The sequence below is a fragment of the Pleurodeles waltl genome, chromosome 3_1, assembly GCF_031143425.1.
Source record: "Pleurodeles waltl isolate 20211129_DDA chromosome 3_1, aPleWal1.hap1.20221129, whole genome shotgun sequence".
NCBI lineage: Eukaryota > Metazoa > Chordata > Amphibia > Caudata > Salamandridae > Pleurodeles > Pleurodeles waltl.
In genome coordinates, this window is record NC_090440.1 from 186,477,040 (window position 1) to 186,497,486 (window position 20,447).

At 44.1% G+C, this 20,447-nt stretch overlaps 1 protein-coding gene across 1 annotated transcript in view; it reads right to left on the reverse strand.

Annotated features, from left to right (window-relative positions):
• Positions 1–812: 812 nt before the first annotated feature.
• The window catches only part of SCAMP2 (secretory carrier membrane protein 2), a 173,325-nt gene continuing 153,690 nt past the window's right edge, over positions 813–20,447 (reverse strand). Inside the window, exon 9 of the mRNA XM_069222145.1 lies at positions 813–7,041. Within this exon, the coding sequence (XP_069078246.1) occupies positions 6,895–7,041 (147 nt within the window). The 3' untranslated portion in view covers positions 813–6,894. The remainder of the gene's footprint in view (positions 7,042–20,447) is intronic.

The following is a 20,447-nucleotide window of genomic DNA, read 5'->3' on the forward strand; positions in this document are numbered from 1 at the left end:
GAGTATAGAAGGACTACCCCACTTAGAAAGCTCAGCATCTCTACCATGTTGGGGCTTGAGGGCAAGGAAGTGTTAGATAAGTTGACTGTTTTGGACGTTGCCTTGGAAATTTTCCTCTGGTTTCCTTGATCTAATGGCGTCATCCTCAGAGATGTGGCTCTTGCCACATTGGGCATCAGACTTTTTTGAACTCTCTTAGGAGAGATATACTATACCTGGTGAAATAAGCCTGGGGTTTTAAATACCCAGACATAAACCTGAAGCAATGCAAGCTTTTAATCCCATGTGCTAGCAAGTGCGGAAATAATCTGGCACAGGGAGAGTGAGAGAAGTATCGCTGCAGGTTAGCAAGGCATGGGTAAAAGTGAGCCCAACTTGACTGTGGGATAGAACCCCCTTGCTGGGCTTTTGTTAAAAGGCACAGCATGTTGTATTTTTATTTTCCCCGGAAGATTCACAGCTTCAATCTTCCAGTAAAAATATTAAAATAATATAGTATGTGGATCTATAAAAGATGCAATACTTGAGTACACTGATGGGATGCTAGCAGGCACAGAACAAGCATCACCAGGTCGCTGATATTTAGTCATCCAAACACTGTATTTGCTCACTAGTCTGTCCATTCCAGATAGCTGCGCCGTGCAGGTTGAAGGTGGATTGGCAGAGCAGGTAAAGAACAGTCTGCAGTTCCTGCACTACGAGTCGGTATAGAGGTACTTCAGCACAGCTGTCTGGTGCACATCTACACTTACCTCTGGATAGCTAGATTTAAAGAGGGTCCACACTAAGATAAACGCATGTAAAACCACTACTTCATATTTTACAGATTCTCTTTATTATCGAAGCACAAAAGTTTCTTGCGAGAACATATACATTTTATACATGTAAAGATGTGAAAATTACATCATAAAGCAACACTTTTAAATCATTTTAGCCCTGTCTGGTGCATTTCAAAATGGTGGATGTGGAGATGCCCAGAAAATATTGTTAAATCTTCCATTCCAAACTATAGTCACACCCTAGAGAACTCAGATATGCTGGGGGAAGCCAGGAATAAGAGTGCTGTCACTGGTAATGACTGAACACCTTCCTTGTTCAAGGAAAGAAAAGCTTGTCTAGGACACAACTTGCTGTGCTCTGAAAGTGCCTGCTGGCACCGAGCTAAACACTATTGCCCCATGCTAGCTGTACACTTCAGAATCTCCTACAAAATGCCACTTGGCAGCTTCCATAAGACAGCTAGTGGGCTCCCTTATTAGCTGATCTAAGAACCATTAATGCTTTTCCCAAAAAAGCTTACAGTATGAGGTATGATGAGGGGGTCAATGGTTCTTGTTTAGCTCAAAGTCTAGTTAAAGGTAATTTTGTGTGTGTATTTATGGCCTCATTGCTGCAGCACGTACTCCGCTGGAGCTGCAGTGGTCCTCACACTCTTACCGAGACGCAAGGAAACTTGGGGCAGTTATTCACAATAAATGTCACTTACGGGGGTGAGTAATTTCATGGCCTTGGGGCTCTCCAATAATACTGGCTAAAAGCCAACCTAACTCTTTCTTGTGCTGGTAGCAAAGGGAAGCCACAGTTTGCACTCGGCGTCAACAGCTTGTGGATCCAACCAAGCATTAAGTGCGACTGACTTACACTAATATTGATGGATTTAATAGTGATGATTGGTGGCTCGGCTAATGCAGCTCACTTAGAGGCCCAAAACCTCTTAGCAATGCTTCAACTGGATGCTGTTTGAGGAAAATGGCCTCTGAAATGGTCTCACTCACAAACCCTGAAAACGACTGCTGTGTTGGATATATGTTACTTCTGTAAGGTTGTTAGTCTGTAAAACAGGTAAGACAGTGAAACAGTGGGGTGGTTGGAACAATCAGTACTAAATACTTATTCTTTATTAATTTCACAATAGTGATTGCAGAACTGTGAATCATGTGTTTACAGAGTTTAGTATACATTACAATTTGAGTAGCCAAGACCACGATTATGGTCTCGAGTTGACAGAGTGCATTAGGGAACAGTGGTAGGCCCTCCAGGTTGTCTCAGGTTCACATGCGCTCCCTGTAAATAACAACTATACATTATGAGTGAATACTTTTTCTCTTTATTGGATCAAATATGCATTGTTGCATCATTAGAAGGAAAAAGGAAAGGATGAGTTGTGAAGAATCGGATATGATGTGCTTTCACTAAAGGAATTATTTCAAGTAGAGCTTTTCAAAAGTTGGACCACACAAAAAGTTGGTCCCATCGCCGTTGCCGGATACCGGACACACAGAAGAAATGTCTGCTTCAAGAAGAAAATTGACTAGAACGTCCATTTAAAAATCACTAACTCAATACAAAAGCTAAATAGGTTAATGTAAGGAACATAAAAAATTCAAAGTTCCTTGTACTCTGCCCACCCTAGGAGTCATAGATCAAACTAAAGATTTGAAATGACTAATTGTGAAAGGATAATGATAAAGAAGTTTAGAGTAGACAATTTATGCTCCTCAAAGCCATTTAGTATAAACCACTACAGTGAAACAAAATAGTAGGCCACAAACATGGCCACTTTTGCAATCTATGAATCAGAGACTGAACGTTGACACTGTCAACCAGTCACAGAATAAATACATCATAAGTCATAAGGCCCTCGATGGGTAGCACGGTATACCATGCCTTGATATATTCGTCCACTTAGGAACCTGCTTACATTCTAAATGCTGAGAAAGGTAGAAAACTTTTACATTTTACTGAAGAACTTACAGCCTAATTAGGCTAAGTGCAAAGGTGGGATTCAGTTAACACACATACACTGCACACTTCCATTACAGCCACTCGAAACAAAGTGATTTGGCTGCAGAAGATGAAGCATGTGGTAAAGACAGACTTACGGAGTGTGCTAAAAGTAAGATATTGTGAAAGTAAGAACGAGAGGCTATTTCAGTACAGGTGGCGATGGGGAGGGGGCAGGGCAGGACAGGGAGGGCAAGAGAACCCTTTCAAAATTCAGGAAGATATACTGGGGAGCGAGTAAAGAGATGATTTAAGGCTGAAAAATAGAGAGATGGGAATCACCGGATTATCATCAACTACCCCTCTTTTGCTTGAACAATCCTTGTTTTGTGTCCATGTTCTTGTTCTACATTAATGACAGTCCATGCAGTCTTTTAGGAGTTTACATCAAACGAAGAACGACACTGACTGTAATTTAAGAAGTAACTCCAAGCAACACATTTCAATTAGCAAACAAGGGACACATTATTATTGATGCATGCGGTTTGCAGTGCTGCGAATGGGAAGCCTTGAGCACACATCAGGGGTTTTGATAGTTCAAATGGGGCAAGAAATAACATAGCATAGGGGGAAGTAAACAATGCTGCTAGGCCTGGTGACAAGGAGAACAAAGTGACAGGAATTTTGCAATGGAAATGCTTTCCAGACACTGGTACGCCTGGTGAAAAAGAGACAAGACAATAAAAGATTAATAGACAAGGTAGCCTGGCAAAATTAAAATACAATGAGGAAATCCTGATAATTACATTTTAATGGCTTTCTGAAAGGAAAGGAAAGGAAAGGAAAGGAAAGGAAAGGAAATGACACTACCTCTCACACACCTTGTTTTTCTTAAACAAGCCTCTCCCGGCCATTTCAATACACAAAGCATCTGAGAGCGCCAATGGTTGCAGAAACAAATCAATCACAATGTCTACCACCCTTCTACCCTGCTTTAACTCAACTGAAACATGTCAAGAGAAACAGCACATTTTCCACAGTCTTTTACTAGTCGTTGTATCAGCAGGTACCTGCCTAGTTGTCACAGCCAAGCTAGGTGTTTTATCCAAAACCACGTTGCAGGTGGGGTTTCCTCAGCTGACACAAAAGTGTAAATTGCAGGCTGCAATATAATGCTTTGTAAACACCAGAACTGGCTGAAAGTTTTGCATGACACTTTCTAGCTATACACTTGAAGCTCCCAAAATAAGGGTGCTCAGGTCTGCAAGTCAAGCCAGATTTTCAGGATATGCATACAAGATTAGATTTAGAGACAGTGAATTTAAATGTATTTATAGAATCCATAATTCTGCTGAAAATCTGGCTATCCATGCCCATGCCCATCCTGCACTGGACATGCATGCACCAAAACAAACTAACACACATCCAGATTCCCACGCACCAAAGACAGTCCACTGCAACGTAAACCAGCAAATAATGTGCTTTAGTGCAGGCTGTGTGGAATGTCTAAGCAGAGTCTAATATGGAGTTCAGAGGAAAGTCAGAATGAAAAGGGGCAGCAACCATGCACCACATATGGAGCATGAAACAGATTTGTGCATGCATGGTATCTGGATGACCCAAACATTGAATTTTCAGTTAAATTCTTGTAATTTGGAGACATCGAACAAAGGGAAATGGATATAAACATCTATATACTCTGCTGCACACAATAGGACTGACAGTGATGCAATGAAATTATACAAATTAGAATTCTTTCAAAGGAACTGTGCAGCACAGGCAGAAATATATAGGTCATACTGGCCCGTTTGTCGAAGTATCCACTTGGAAAATTTGTTTTTAAGATAGAAACCTCATTTTTATTTTACTTTGGGATCCTACATGCTCAGCATCAGCAAAGATAAGTTCTTGCAGAAATACAAGATTTGTCAGACCCCGGTACACATGTACTTCAAAAATAGGCTTCCAGAGGCTTAACTGCACTTTTCTGCCAAAAAGTATTATGCTCCAGTACAGCCCAGTTTGTCAATGCAGACATCCACTTTCAAGGGTTCAGATCCAACTGCTGTTCCCCACAGTTCATGGAGAGTTTCATTCAGTGCAGTCCCCTGTCAAAAAAGCCATGTCAATGATTTCAAAGAAGGTGCCTTCTCCACCCTCTCTATTTTCTGTGAATATTTTCCACATAGTAGAGAGGTGTTGTGCAGGGCCTGTGAGATATGTCATTGTTTTAAACAACCCCCCCCCCTCCCCCATGAGCGCATACAACCCACCCAAACGTCCTTTCACTGGGGCCTCCCAGGCTGCACATGTTAGAAACGCAAGGTCGGCTAGACAAACTTATTTTGGACATACTGGCTAGACAATAAATAGGGTTGGTACTTGGCACACAGATTTCTGAGCCACACTGTTTAGAAAGCAACTTTCATCAATGGCATCACATCAGTGCCAAGCAAACCTGAAGCACACTCTTAATAGGCCGAAGGAGAACAACATTGTTGAAAGAAAGAATACTGCAGGAGAGTTTCATAGCTCAAAGCTAGGAAGACAGACCCCAAAGGGAATACAATCAAAAGAAATCAGGATTGTTGCTACTGCTCCAAATAAAACATGTTGTTTTTAAAATGATTTCTGCGTTTGTAAGCAGATATATCTGTAATAGAGCAAACATATATAAGCTGGTCTGGTGATCAGCAAAGAGTTGGAAGAGCGAGTTGAAAGAGCATTGCCTCCACACTGTCCCATCTCTACTTCTGCTGACCTTTATGGCCACCTACCCCTTAGGTCACAACAGAAAATCTCATGCCCACTTGCAGCGTTAGTACCAAACAATTAAAGGTAAATGTTTCATTCTTTGCCAGTGCAAATATACACAGTTACTGTAGTTCTTGTGACTAAAACCACATAAGCCTTACCAGTTCTGTCTTGGGTGATTACAGCAAGGCCTCCTACTACTGATGAGACTCACCAAACACATCCCACAAGCTATAGAGAGGTCGACCACAATCTCCCCAAGCAGGTTTGGGCAAGGGTATCACAGCCAACTCTATAAGTTACAGTGACCACTCAGAGTTCAAACCTTTCTGCTCTAGTTAGGATGCTAACATGCGGCTCCCTAAATTCTGGAACAAATGGCCACATAGCCCCACCTTTCCAGGTAAGGAACATAGGCAGTTCCAACGGAACACATGGTTCCATTGCACCATTACTAAGGTGAGGCAAAGACAGGAACACCCCTTCCTGGCTAGAGTGGCCATCGTCTTGTCAACCCTCCCAGGGAGCAGTCAGAAGGTTGCACATTCTAGGACTGATATGATCTTCTTCTCGGGCTAAAAAGGAATGTGGGTGAGGCAAGTGCAGGTTTTATATCGGAGGATGGCTACTCCCTCCCGATCATCTTGACTTATGTCCTTCTGCAATCAAGATGCAGGTGTCTGGAGGAATAAACTAAATGTGGTAGTGAACCACAGTGGACTCTGAAAGGTTTGAGCTTTGCCCATGGTACTTTGAAGGTTCCTCCCAGTGAGGAGCATGGAGCTGATAATCCATTAGGCAGGTTTGTTGGCAAGCATACTTGCAGCAACATCCCATTGATGAAAGCATGTGTCTAAATAACTTTATAGAGGAAACTACGCAAAAAAGCTATCGACCCAAGACAATGGGTAATCAGTGCCCCAAAGGAATGAGGGGCTGCGAATGCACCGCAGCATAGTACCAAACAAAGCAATCATATGTCCAACTCTTAATTTTTTAGGTCGGTACATTAGAATTAATTCTATCCAAAAACAAAATAACCACAAGAGAGAAAACAAAATATTAACGTGTTAATATACAGAAAAATATAAAATCATGGAAAGCCCAAAACAGACATAGAAAGCAGTTTGTGATTCAGAATCCTGCTTCTCCAACTTGGGGGAGGTTAGATGAGCGAGTAAGGACGCATTTACCCTCTCGCCCTGTATATAGATAGATATGTGTTTCTGTGTAAATCAAGGTCTTTTGGGTTAGCTTCCATTTTGCTGGTAGGCAGGGTAATGTCCTCAACGATGCAGGTATATCGAGATGAAACCAAAGGGGTTAGGTCCTTGTTCACTTCGTAGCCATAGAAAGTGCATCTTCATTTAAACCAGGGGGGGCACCGATTGGGGAATATGACAAGGATAGAAGGAATTAGTTAGGCTGGAAGGCATTTCTTGCTGCGGAAGAGGCAGCTCCAGCTGCTGCATTTTGGACGGATCTGTTGGAGAAAACACCTTGGGAGAACTCGGCCTGAGCTTGCTGGAAACTGGCTCCTGTGCGGCGGTACATGGAATGGACCTAGCAAGACAAGGGCAACGAATAATATTAGCAAATAACAAGGGCTTCTTTTTGTATCAAATATGCAGCTCTGAGAAATAGGGTTCAACTTTGCAATAATATTTCAACACCACTAGCAGCCTCTGTCAAAGATGTGTAGTATAAAAAGATTGCTTATAAGTAACTCCTTCTCTACTGCATATCTTTTATATTATGAAGTAGTGGGAACACAACTGCATTCAAGCAGGGACACAAAATGCTTTTACACCTCTGAGCCCAGGGAACTGCACATACTCAACATCCCCCCAGCAAATTTACCTTAGATCTCTCACTCATTGTTTCCTACACATAGGCACTCATACTTTAACCAAAGTGCAGCCAATTGTACACATTGTTAACCAGAGATAGACTAGAGTTACAGGCAAGAACATTCTCTTCCAGCCAACGTCATTCCCTCTCCAATACTGCTGGACGCAGATCACCAAGAAAAAGCCACCAAGGGACAGTGACAACAAAGCACAACAAGCCAACAAAGGGTATGCTAATCCAATTGAGTTTCTGTCCAAAACTGACATCCAAACATCCAAAGAAAAATGAGGAACTCCAGTTCTCCTTGGTTGGGAAATCCTTTAGGATGCCGCAAATATTTAAATACTGCCGTTATTTCAAAGGAGTGAACACCATCATCCTCTGGGAAAGATAAAACTTGTGCCTCAAAGCAGTGAAAAATGCAACAACCTATCAGGTATGCAACGGAAGCTAGCAAGTCTGCAAGGAGCATTTCAACAGAAGGTAATAAACAGCGTAGGATGAAAGTTGTATTCAGTAATATACTCAATGAAGTCTCATGAACACGTCCAAAGGAAAACTGAAACAAATGTAGTATTTGGGTATTTCTATGTGAATCTTTTTCATGTGACATTCTGACCAATATGAAAATAGAATAAATTATGTAACTGTTACTTACCTGTAACGCTCGGTTTACAGTTTGTAGTGTTCTACGCTCACATCCTGTGCACTCTCCTCTCATCTAGTGCTGGGCTCAGACTCTTGCAAATAATTATTTTTCCTCAAAGAGTATGGTAGGTAGAGAACCACTTTAGTCGTGTGGTGAACAATACAACTCGAGACATGGAATTTATGAACTCTCCATTCAGAAGTTATGGCCTCTAGTGAATGGTAACTTCTAATACACCAAAGCACAGGAAGACAATGTCTCAAAGGAGGGGGCAGAGAACATTCAGATTCCCTTGCAAATGTGGATGTCTTATTGGAAAGAATAACATGCAACAGTCCATCAGAAGGGGCTTTCCCATCTGTAAATGATCTACCAATCTTTCAGTATTTCCAAGACATCACAATTATTTTTCTGACCTTGTGACTACAGTGTATTATAACAAGATTATAACGAAGAAGCTTGTTGGTCTTGCATCTGCTTTAGAGAGATCTGAAACTGTGCATAAAGGTGCTGATGTCCTGCTCTGTTAAAAAAAGCCGAATATCGTTCACGGTTGGGGCACACTCATGGATGCTAAACCGCAAAGTGAAAAGAACTGCCCTATCGTCACACAACACATACAGGGAAGGTTATAGAATAAAAATAAAAACTACTGCAGCATTAATCATTTTATGAGTAGCAGTCATGCCTAGCAAGGCTGTGACAGTCAACGTGCACTGCATGATCTCAGAGCTGGATATCTCTTCTATAATGATGTTTATGGCTTTCAAAAACACATGAAGGTGAATGAGAGCTCGAGCACACCGCATGACGCAATTGTGACTCTGGACGGTCTATGACGAGTATTGGTTGAGACACAATAATGGGATGTGATTAGAGTGAGGTTCACAACTAACAAAGGCACGTAATACCATATTGGAAAAGATATCTTGGCAGAATTATTTGGTATGTGAGAGAAAAGGCCTCTTTTTGACATGGTTAGCGCCCACTTTTTGCCTGATGTATGATGTAACCTAGAAATTGTAGTGCCCAGGGTCCCTGCTAATCAGGTTCCCTAGGCCAGAGCTCTTTCCCTAAAACTGTTGTGATGCACTGGCACAATTGTAGTCACCTTTACGTACCTCTATATGTCCCTAGTAAAAGGGTACTTAGGTACCCAGGGCACGGAGTACTATGGGTAGGCCCCTGAGGGCAACAACACTGATAGTGCAACCCCTCTACGGCCATTCATCCAGATGCCCTCAACACTGCCATTGCAGGCTGGGTGTACTGGTGCAATCCTACAACACAAGCACCACATACCACACTGCCTGTGTGCCCTGTCCACCATACACCACATATACTATGGGTAAGACACCCCTCTGGCAGGCCATGCAGCCCTGTGGAAGGGTGCACCATATCATATGTGTGGGCATAGCTGTAGGAGCAATAAGCCCCCACTGTGTCCTTGCCAAACCTGGGACATAGTGAGTGAACAGAGCAGCCATCTTAATACATTTGATTTCCAAGCAGGCACTCCACAGGGATGTATGAGGACACAATCACTTCTCCTGGCTTTTTTCTTTCGGTCTCCCCTACCAGTGGCAGTTTTGGTCACCCTTGTTTTGACCCAGTGGTCTGCCTTCCTCCCCAATTCTTCAGGGGAAAATTGACCCAGGTCTATCAGATGTTGATGCAGCGTATCATTGAAACAGTTACTCAGCAGATGCTCTTTCATGAGCAGGTTATGAACAGGTTATACAGCCCATCGTAATCTTGTACCTTGTTCCCAGCTAACCAACCACACAGCATTTTTACTGAATAGTCCACCCTGGTTTGGCTCTGGGTTTTTTCGAGCCTCCCTGAACTTTATTCTGTACTCTTCAGTTGTAAATACAAAGCCCTCAATCAGAGTACCCTTCATGAGGTCATAGGATTTAGAATTTGTGTCATTCGAGGAGCCAATCCCTGCACTTTCCTGAGAGTAACTCCCACATCAGTGTGCTCCAATGCCTTTTCTCGATTTCCCACCCAACACAGGCTCTTTCAAAGACAGAAAACCATTTGACTACATCATCCCCTTCCGTGAAGGGAGGGGCAACTCCTTGTGGGAGTTTAATCTTGAAAGATTTCTCCCTCAACACTTGTATGCTGCCACCAGAGATGGGTTCTAAGCCCAGCTCTTTTCTCTGTTTCCAAGAGCTGACTCTCTAAGGCAGTGGTCTTCAAACATTTTAATGCAGCGCCCCCCCAGTTGAAAAATAAAATTAATTGGGCCCCCCCTCAGAATTTTTCACAATTATTTTAGAAAGATGGCAATGTTTAAATATGTCGAAACCTATTTAAACATTGCAGTTAAGTACTGTTACCTTTTTAAAACTGCAATAACATGCTTCTGCTTAAAACAAAGGCAAGTTATCTGTATAATATTTCTTTTGGCCAGATTTTGGCGCTCCCCTGGGATCACTTAAGGCCCCCAGTTTGAAGACCTCTGCTCTAAGGCCAGTCTCTTGGTCAGCCTGGCAATGTCCATGTCTGTTCCTGTGGGTGCTCTAGAGCTTCTGGTAGAAGAGGAACCACCCTCATCCCCATTATTCACAGGAACTTCTTCACCCACCACAGATGCATCATCTTCTCCATCATCTAGGGGATTCTCTTTTTCACACCGGGCCACCAGAAACTTAAGTTTCTCTGCATTGGGGCTTTTTCCAGTACGAATTTGGCACAGCCTGCAGAGTCTCCTTAATTGGTCATAGCTATATGCCTCATAAGGTTCCAGGTCGAGCTCCTGCATCTTGGTCTCTGCATCTGTCATTTTTACTTTACTAAAGTTGGGACCTTTTTAGAAATGTAGAATCCCCTTTTTGGGTAGGCCAACTAAAGTAAGGACTTTAAAAAACTTTTTGCTAAGGTTGTAGGGACCTAACCAGGGCCCTAACAGTTTTTTTTTTTTTTTTTTTTAATTGCAAACAATTGTTTAGTCAATTAAAAAATCTAAAATAATTACTCGTAGGCAATTTGGAGAGTTATCCATGTGCTCAGAAAATTGACAAAGTGGTTTCAACAAATGCATAGTCTTTATCCCACCGCTGCCACACCAAATGTAGGAGTCTGGCCCTCTATGTAGTGTGCAAAGCTAGGCATACTGTGCAGGGAGTCCAGGCAACCACACATTGGTTGACAGGGGTAAAAATTAGGAAGGCAGAACAAAGGATTTCCCTTTGGAAATAGGTGTTAAGGGCCTGAGAGGAGTAGCCTCTCCTGTCCTCTGGAAATGCTTTGAAGGGCACAGATGGTGCCCTCCTTGCATAAGCCAGTCTACACCAGTTCAGGGATCCCCCCCAGCCCTGCTCTGGCTCGAAACTGGACAAAGGAAAAGGGAGTGACCACTCCCCTGACCAGCACCTCCCAAGGGGAGCCCAGAGCTCCTCCAGTGTGTCCCAGACCTCTGCCATCTTGGATGCAGATGTGTGGGGGCACAATGGACACCTCTGAGTGGCCAGTGCCAGAAGGTGACGTCAGAGACCCCTCCTGATAGGTGTTTACCTTTCTCTGTAGCTAATCCTCCTCTGAGGGTCTATCCTGTGGGTTTCTCTTCAGATAACGAATGCAAGAGCTCACCAGAGTTCCTCTGCACTTCTCTCTTCGACTTCTGCCAAGGATCGACCGCTGACTGCTCCAGGACGCCTGCAAAACCGCAACAAAGTAGCACGAAGACTACCAGCAACATTGTAGCGCCTCATCCTGCAGGCTTTCTCGACTGTTTCCTGGTGGTGCATGCTCTGAGGAATGTCTGCCTTCACCCTGCACTGGAAGCCAAGAAGAAATCTCCATGGGTCGACGGAATCTTCCCCCTTCCAACACAGGCACCAAAGTTCTGCATCACTGGTCCTCTGGGTCCCCTCTCATCTTGACGAGTGTGGTCCCTGGAACACAGGAGCTGGATCCAAGTGTCCCCGACAGTCCAGTGGCCCTTCTGTCCAAATTTGGTGGAGGTAAGTCCTTGCCTCCCCACGCCAGACAGTAATCCTGTGTACTGCGTGAACTGCAGCTGCTCGGGCTTCAGTGCACTTTTGCAAGACGTCCTTCGTGCACAGCCTAGCCCAGGTCCCCAGCACTCTGTCCTGCTCTGCCCAACTCGCTGAGTTGGACTCCGACTTCGTGGGACTCCCTTTTGTTGTGCTGAGTCGACCGTTGTGCTCAGATCTTCTGAACGCCTGTTCAGGTGCTGCTGCAGGTGCTGCCTGCTTCTGCATGGGCTCTCTGTGTTGCTGAGCAACCCCTCTGTCTCCTCCTCCAAGGGGCGACCTCCTGGTCCTTCCTAGGCCCTGACAGCACCCAAAACCTTTAACTGCGACTCTTGCAGCTAGCAAGGCTTGTTTGCGGTCTTTCTGCGTGGAAACAACTCTGCATCCTCCAGCATGTAGTGGGACATCTTCTGACCAAAGGAGAAGTTCCTGGCTCCTTCCGTTGTTGCAGAATCTTTGGCTTCTTCCACCCGGAGGCAGCCCTTTTGCACCTTTATCCGGGGTTTAGTGGGCTCCTGCCCCCCAGGACACTTGCGTGACTCTTGGACTTGGTCCCCTTCCTTTGCAGGTCCTCAGGTCCAGAATCCGTCTTCAGTGCTTTGCGGTCAGTTGTTGTCTTTGCAGAATCCCCTATCTCGACTTTACTGTCTTTCTGGGGTAGTAGGGTAACTTTACTCCTACTTTTCAGGGTCTTGGGGTGGGGTATCTTGGACACCCTTAGTGTTTTTACACTCCCAGCAACCCTCTACACACTACACTAGGCCTGGGGTCCATTCGTGGTTCACATTCCACTTTTGAAGTATATGGTTTGTGTTGCCCCTAGGCCTATTGTCTCCTATTGCATTCTAATGTGTTCTACAGTGTTTGCACTACTTGTCTAACTGTTTAATTACCTGATTTTGGTCTGTGTGTATATTTTATGTATTTTACTTACCTCCTAAGGGAGTATATCCTCTGAGATACTTTTGGCCTATTGTCACTAAAATAAAGTACCTTTATTTTTAGTAACTCTGAGTATGGGGGTTTCTTATCCTCTAGTGCTAAGTGATATAAGTGGTATAGTAAGAGCTTTGCATGTCTCCTAGTTCAGCCTAAGCTGCTCTGCTATAGCTACCTCTATCAGCCTAAGCTGCTAGAACAACTATAATCTACTAATAAGGGATAACTGAACCTGGCACAATGTGTAAGTACCACTAGGTACCCACTATAAGTCAGGCCAGACTCCTACAAGGAGGTGTGTGGACTGCAGGGGCCTCAACTCTTGACAAAAACTGATGCACGCCCAATTCCAAGAGCCGATTAGCTCAAAGACAGACTATGGGCAGCGAAATATCGGAGTACTTTTGATTTAACATCTCTGTACTGGCAGATTGGACTGACCCCAGGAGCAAAAGAGGTCAGCATTTTTTACTCCTAGTGGGCATTATCAGTTCACTGTTATGTCCTTTGGACTGAAGAATGCACCTGCCACCTTCTAGAGGTTGGTGAACCAAGCCGTTGGTAGACTGGAAACATTTAGTGCAGCTTATCTGGATGATTATAGTGGTCTACAGTTCCACCTGGCAGGATCGCCTGATCCACCTAGGGAAGGTCCTTGAGGCTTTGCAGAAGGCAGGCCTCACTATCAAGGCCAGTAAGTGCCAGATAGGGCAGGGAAAAGTTGTTTATTTGGGTCACCTGGTTGATGGAGGACAAGTACAACCCCTCCAACCCAAGAGTCAGACTATTCTGGCTTGGGAAGCTTCCACAACCCAGACACAAGTCAGGGCATTGCTTGGCTTGACTAGGTACTATAGGAGATTTGTGAAGGATTATGGCACTATAGCTGCCCCCCTCACAGAAGTAACCTCCAAGAAAATGCCCAAAAAGGTTAACTGGACAGTGAGTTGCCAAAAGGCCTTTGACACTCTGAAGGAAGCTATATACTCTGCTCCAGTCCTACAAGCACCAGACTATTCCAGGCAATTCATAGTCCAAACAGATGCTTCTGAAATGGGGATAGGAGCGGTCCTTTCCCAGAAAAATATGTTGATGGACATGACCAGCCAGTTGCGTTTATAAGCAAGAAACCAGTCCCTAGGGAACAAAATTGGAGTGCCATAGAGAGGGAAGCCTAAGCTGTGGTTTGGGCCCTGAAGAAGCTGAGGCCATACCTGTTTGGCTCTCACTTCATAGTTCAGACTGACCATAGGCCTCTCAGATGGCTACACCAGATGAAGGGTGAAAACCCCAAACTGCTTAGGTGGTCGATCTCTCTACAGGGAATGGACTTTCAAGTGGAACACAGACCTGGGACTCTCAATGCAGATGCCTTTCCAAGATCTTCTACTTAAATGCTGATTCACTAGGGAAAGGGTAGTCTCATCCTCTTTCATTTGGTGGTGGTGGGGTAGGGGTTTAGTGTGAGAAAAGGCCTCTTTTTTACATGGTTAGCACCCACTTTTAGCCGGATGTATGATGTAGCCTAGAAATTGTAGTGCCCAGGGTCCCTGCTAATTAGGCTCCCTGGGCCAGAGCTCTTTCCCTAAAACAGTTGTGGTGCATTGGCACAATTGGATACACCTTTAGCTACCACTATAAGACCATAGTAAAAGGGTACTTTGGTACCCAGGGCATAGGGTACTATGGGTAAGCCCCCGAGGGCACCAGCACTTATTGTGCCACCCTCTAGGCCATGCATCCAGATGCCTCCAGCAGTGCAAACCTAAAACACAAACACAACATAGCACACTGCCTGTGTGCCTGGTCCACCATACACTACATATGCTATGGGTAAGACACTCCTCTGTCAGGCCTTGCAGCCCTCAGGCAGGGTGCATGATATCATATGTGAGGGCATACCTGCCTGAGCAATATGCCCCCACTGTGTCCTTCCCAAATCTGGGACAGAGTGAGTGAACAGAGCAGCTATTTTAATACATGTGCTGGGCACTGGTCAACACACGTTTCCCAGCTACACAGTGGTCACTCTGAACCTTGGGTTGTTTGGTATCAAACAGCTCAGAATGATTAATCCAAACTGGTACCAGTATTGGATACATCCCTAAAAGTACCCAGGGGTCACCTTGGAGGTGCCTCCTGCAAAAGATAACTACCCTGGCATGGTTGCTGACTGGTTCAATCAAGCTTTCTACCGCTAGACACCCAATCTACAAACCTTGGGGGGACAGCCCTGTCTCTCTGGTTTGTAGAACAATGCCCTTTCTGGGTGGAGGTGCTAACACCTTCTGCCCTCAGGAATGTGCTCTGCCCTAGTGATGAGCTTGAAAGGGCTTATCGCCTTTGAAACTCGACCCCCAGGCCTGCTGCTAGCAGCAAATGGTCAACCCCTTTGCAAACCCTCAATTTTGGCAGAAGCAAAGGTGGGAAACTACACAAAGGTAGGAGTGGCGGCCACACCTAGCATGCACCACCCTAAGGTGTTGCCTTCGAGGTGCACCCTCCATTTCATTTTCCTCCATCTTAGATGGAAGGAAAATAGCCAATCAGGCATAGGGAATTGATCCTTTCAACAGGAAGTGGTCACTGAAGTGGGTGTAGCAACCCAAAGGTAAGTGTCCCATTGGACACTACCAGGTTCCCCCTAAAACACCAACTATATTCAGTATTTAGTTGGAACTCCTAGACCAGGTAATCAGATTCGAAGGATACAAAGAAGACCAGCCCCAAGAAGATCCAAGGCCCGAAAACTGTGGACCTGCAGCACAAAGAAAAGGTGCCAAACTCTGCCTGCTGCGGAGCTGCTGGACAACTGGACTAACCTGTAGAACCCCAGAGGACCTCCAGGCTTTGCCAATCGGCCAAGAACTCCCTCCAGAGTGGAGGTACCACTCTGCAACAGAGAAGAAACCAGCAACCCATTGAGGATCACTTCACTGACCGGTCACTAATTCCCAAACGGGAAATTGCAGCTGGACCTGACGACACACCAATGCCCGCAAGGACAAACCCTGCAAGTGTGCCAAGTTTGGTGGCACTGCGCCCTCCAGTGGTCAAACCGTACTATTACCCTGGGTACTGGTCAGCTGAGTCGGAAACCAGTCCACCAGAGGCTGAAAAAAGGACCAGGAGGAAGTCCCAGTTGAGGGACTTCAGGAACAGCCCAAACATCCCACCAGAGTGCCCCCGTTGTTTTGCAAACAACCCTTAAAGTGACTTACCTCCAGATCCAAAGGGCATCCTTGCGCACAGCTCCTGGCTCACCTATCCGCTTTGCACCCGGCCACCATGTGCCCTGTGACGAAAAACCTGCTGTGTTCTAAGGGTCCCTCAATCCTTGCGACCTCGACACTCCAAGGGAACCCCAACAAACCATCTCTAAACTTACCTGCACAGACCTTTTCCAAGTGGTCCCCCGCAGTGGCCCTGCACCAGCTCCAGAGACTATTCGCCGCTGCTCCAGTCAGAACTGGTAGCCTCACCCCACCGAACCTCTCCAGCTGGCACAGTGTGCCCACTGACGACCTGCAAAAGAAGAACTTGGTAAAGCAACTGTGTGATTTTATATGTATTTTTAAAAGTGACTTTCCATTGATTCCTATGGTGCATAATTACGCACAAACACACATCTCATAAAGTTCTAAACCAATTTTGATACTCTTTGGGTCAAAAATTATATAAAAATCTGAAGTATTTTTATAAATTGGTCTCGAGTTATTCCTTCGAATGTGTGAGTTGCATGATTGATACTGTGAGTACAACAAATGCTTTGCACTTCTCCAAGATTGGCCAAACTGCTCGACCAACCTACCTTAAAAATTAGAGGATTAGGCGATCTAGTTTTTACCCCTGTACACCAATGTGTGGTTGCCTGGATCCCTTGCACAGTGTACCTAGCTTTGCACACTAAGTAGAGGGCCATCCTCCAACAGTATGGTAATCAAAGAATTGAACACTATTTAAGGAGTGATTGAGAAGACATGGTCACTGGATGTTTATCCCGGTTTTAGAATTTGAAGAGGCTTTCGTAAGATGTTGTGTGAAACATGTGCTGGCTGCAGTTTTAGATCAAAGGGCACTTTTGGAAGGCAAATTTATCATAGAAAGAACTTTTGATTACTGACTGGAAATGAATTGGAAACATAGGTGAGAAAAAACGTGTTTGTAGAAACGCAAGGAACTCTGAACAAATAATTTTATTGTACCTTTCGATTAGAACTTATCTATAAATAAAAATATGAAACACTTTCTATAAAAATAAATACTATAACAGTCATTTATACTGTCCTCCAAATTACAGAATTAAACTCTTGGATCCTGTTTTGTAACTATTTTTAGACAAAGAAACGTGATAGGGGTTTGTCTGTCTGGGGGAGTTTAAGTACTGTCAGGGCCAGTGACACAATCTTACGTGAATGTGTGTCATTATAGCCTAAGAAAACCGCAATAATGAGATCTGTCCCAAAATCTTTTGCCACATCCTTAAAACAGTCTTAACAGAAAGGTGCATGTTTCTTTGATTTTAAGCACAAGTCGCTGGCATATGTTGAAATACTCAGAACTCCAGGAGTCCTTCTTTGTAGAATAGTTGAAGTAAGCCACCCTTGTCTATAATGAGTGAAAAGGGTAACATTCCCTATTTTAGCTGTTGGCTCAGACACTATAATTCCTGCTAAACATGACTCCCCAGCTACAAAAGGAGTAATGTAAAATTTTACTTACCTGTGGCAAAGGTTTCCCACTGAAATCATCAACCATCTAGCGGTCTACATTTTTGGCTCTGAATGATCAGAAGAGTAATGACTCTTGACCTGAAATTCACCATACCCATGCTGACGACACCATTTTGAGATATGAGTTTTCCATCTCTTCCTAGAGCTGAATAACCTTTATCATTTCTGAGATTCATATGAGCCGAGTGGGTTACAAATTATCACCCCTTACTTTATGGTGATGGGTAGCTGATGCAAAGCTGACGCCAAAACTCTGCAGTATAGTCGATCCGCCTGTTGCTTTTTGCCTGATCAGCAATACAGCACTGACAAGTAAGCGTAAGAGGGCCATGCTGCTATTTTACAGGCTTGTAGCAAAAACGTTGTAATAAAAAATGGATTATAGAAAAGTAGAGAAAAAGGAGGTGTGAACTAAAGCATGAACTAAACATGAAAAGAGGTGCAAAACAAATTGTAAAACGTCAAAGGTTAAAATAAACAAAGCCATTACAAGATGGCCATCAAGTTAGCTGGCGATGGGAGGAGTTCAGGGGCACAGTAAGTCATTAGTGAAACAAATAGCAGTCACGTAGAGCTGAAGACCAATACGACTGCAAGGAAAGTGACATGGGTACAAACAGGTTGAGGAGGAAACAATAAACAATGGTGAAAAAGTGTGGCAGGGCTACAAAAAAGGTTCAGGGAGTTTCTCTGTAAAAAATAATATAAAAGACGAAAGGGAAAAGGGAGTGGGTTTGGAAGGAGAAGCCTATGAGATGGAGGGATGCCAGGCAAGGCCAAGACTCCGAGTACCGAATGACTGGAGGACCTTATACACATCAGTAGATCAGGAGAGTAAGAAGCATTTGTATAGCAATATTTCTGTCAATCGGCGACAATCAAATGCATTCGACAAGATTTTTGTTTCAATATTTTAACAACGATATTCATGGATTCTATTTTTTTTTTTTTTTTTTTAACATGAGTATTACATACAATCATTTGACACTGGCCCATAAGTGAAACATTACAAATGAATCAAGCATTTGCAATGCAACAGATCTTGCATCTGCTTGAGTTAGAGCTATTGGCGTTATAAATGCATAACTAGACTTTTCTTGCCACATAAATTGGTCAACCCTGTCGCGTAATTTGGTCCTCTCTGCCACATAATTCCAGTGGGCCTGCATATAACTAAGGTTCAGTGCTGGCTGGTACAGAAAGAAAGGAACTGACGTCTGCGAGCCTGGGTGAGATCTGTATACAAACTGTGACGTAATTTCCAGCGCAGATGACGTCAATGACAGACGCAGAGCTGATTGACGCCTCCTACCGGCGCGCAGGGGCACTGCTCATGAAAAGTATTCCTGAGACCTGGAGAGAATTTGAAGGTACGTAATCTGCAAGCTAAAAGTCTCTATCAGATAGTGAAGAATCACAATTTTCACTTTTATTGTAGAAAAGCTGGTAGTCCCACTGGGTAACTTTTGGTTACACTAGCCCAACCGCTTAGCTAAGTACTAACTTCCATTTGGGTCCATTAAAGTAATCATTACAATCATACATTAAAACTGACATACTGCTGAAGTTAGATATAGAGTAACATATCATAAAGGTGACTTTAGAAAGTCACCACTTGCTTGACACAAAGTTCTATTAGCAGTTTCTGATTCACTACAGCAGTTGTTACCTGAGACAGTCTGCTGTCTCCCCTGTCAGGAGGAGTGAATGGCTCTCAGGACAGGGGAACAAAGGTCTGCGGGAGGCAGATGGTGTGGCTTCCTCCTGATAGGATGGCCAGAGGGCTTTGGCCTTAGATGGCCCAACACTAAATGAGCAACCGCCTCCAAGACGGAAATACAATTTACACCTTAGCTTGCCCGATCCTTTTATCTGTAGATAGGCTAGCATCTCCTCCAGAGGGGGGAACCCACCTGCAGAAGAGTTTTTTTTCACGAGGGGTAGCTAACTATTTTTAACACATCTCAAGGGTGTGCCATTAGCTCTGACCCAGGAAGAGGGGTCCCGACATTTTGGATTTGGGCAGAGAGATGCACTATGGGATTGTTTAGTGCCAGTCCCACAGGAATTGATGTATGAGTGGGTAGCATTGTTGAGAATTATGGACACTAAAGCTAAAGAAGCCCTGCACCTCCACAGTGCCCAGTTACCACTTGACTTCACTGGTGTAGCTGTGAGATTGAGTCCTAGCTTCTAAGACATGCACCCTAGGTCTGGACCCTTGACTCTTTTTCCCCATAGAACTGAAACTTGCGAGCCTAATGCAAAAGATAATGTATTTTGGGCACAAAGTCCGAGGCTCATAGACTACTACTACTTGCCAGTTCGTGAGTAGAATCGAACACTGTAGAGAACCAAGGCTGTCAGTGGACTTTAGTACTTCATATGTCTGCGGAATGCAACTCCAGGCTCAAGCTGCACAGGATCCCACAGATGAGGTCATCATCAAGAAAAAGAACCAGAAAAGTGTCTAAATTTAAAGGTAAAATCTGGATTTGGACCAACCCAGCGCCTGCATCTGATCATGCGCTCCATTGCGGTCGGCCTGAAACTGACTTTGCCTTTGTGTTCGAGGATCACAGACTACTGCTCTATGTGAAAAGCTGTAATTTATAAAACTTTTTGGGAGTGAATTGCATTGATTTATGAAAACCCTGCAAAAATCATAACTCAGTTCCCTTTATCTGATTTTTGGATGTTTCGCTGTCTATTTACAGATAGAAATACACATTATTTTATAAACTGGAGAGGGATTTTTTTGGGTCATATGTCTTATTAATTTACTCTTTT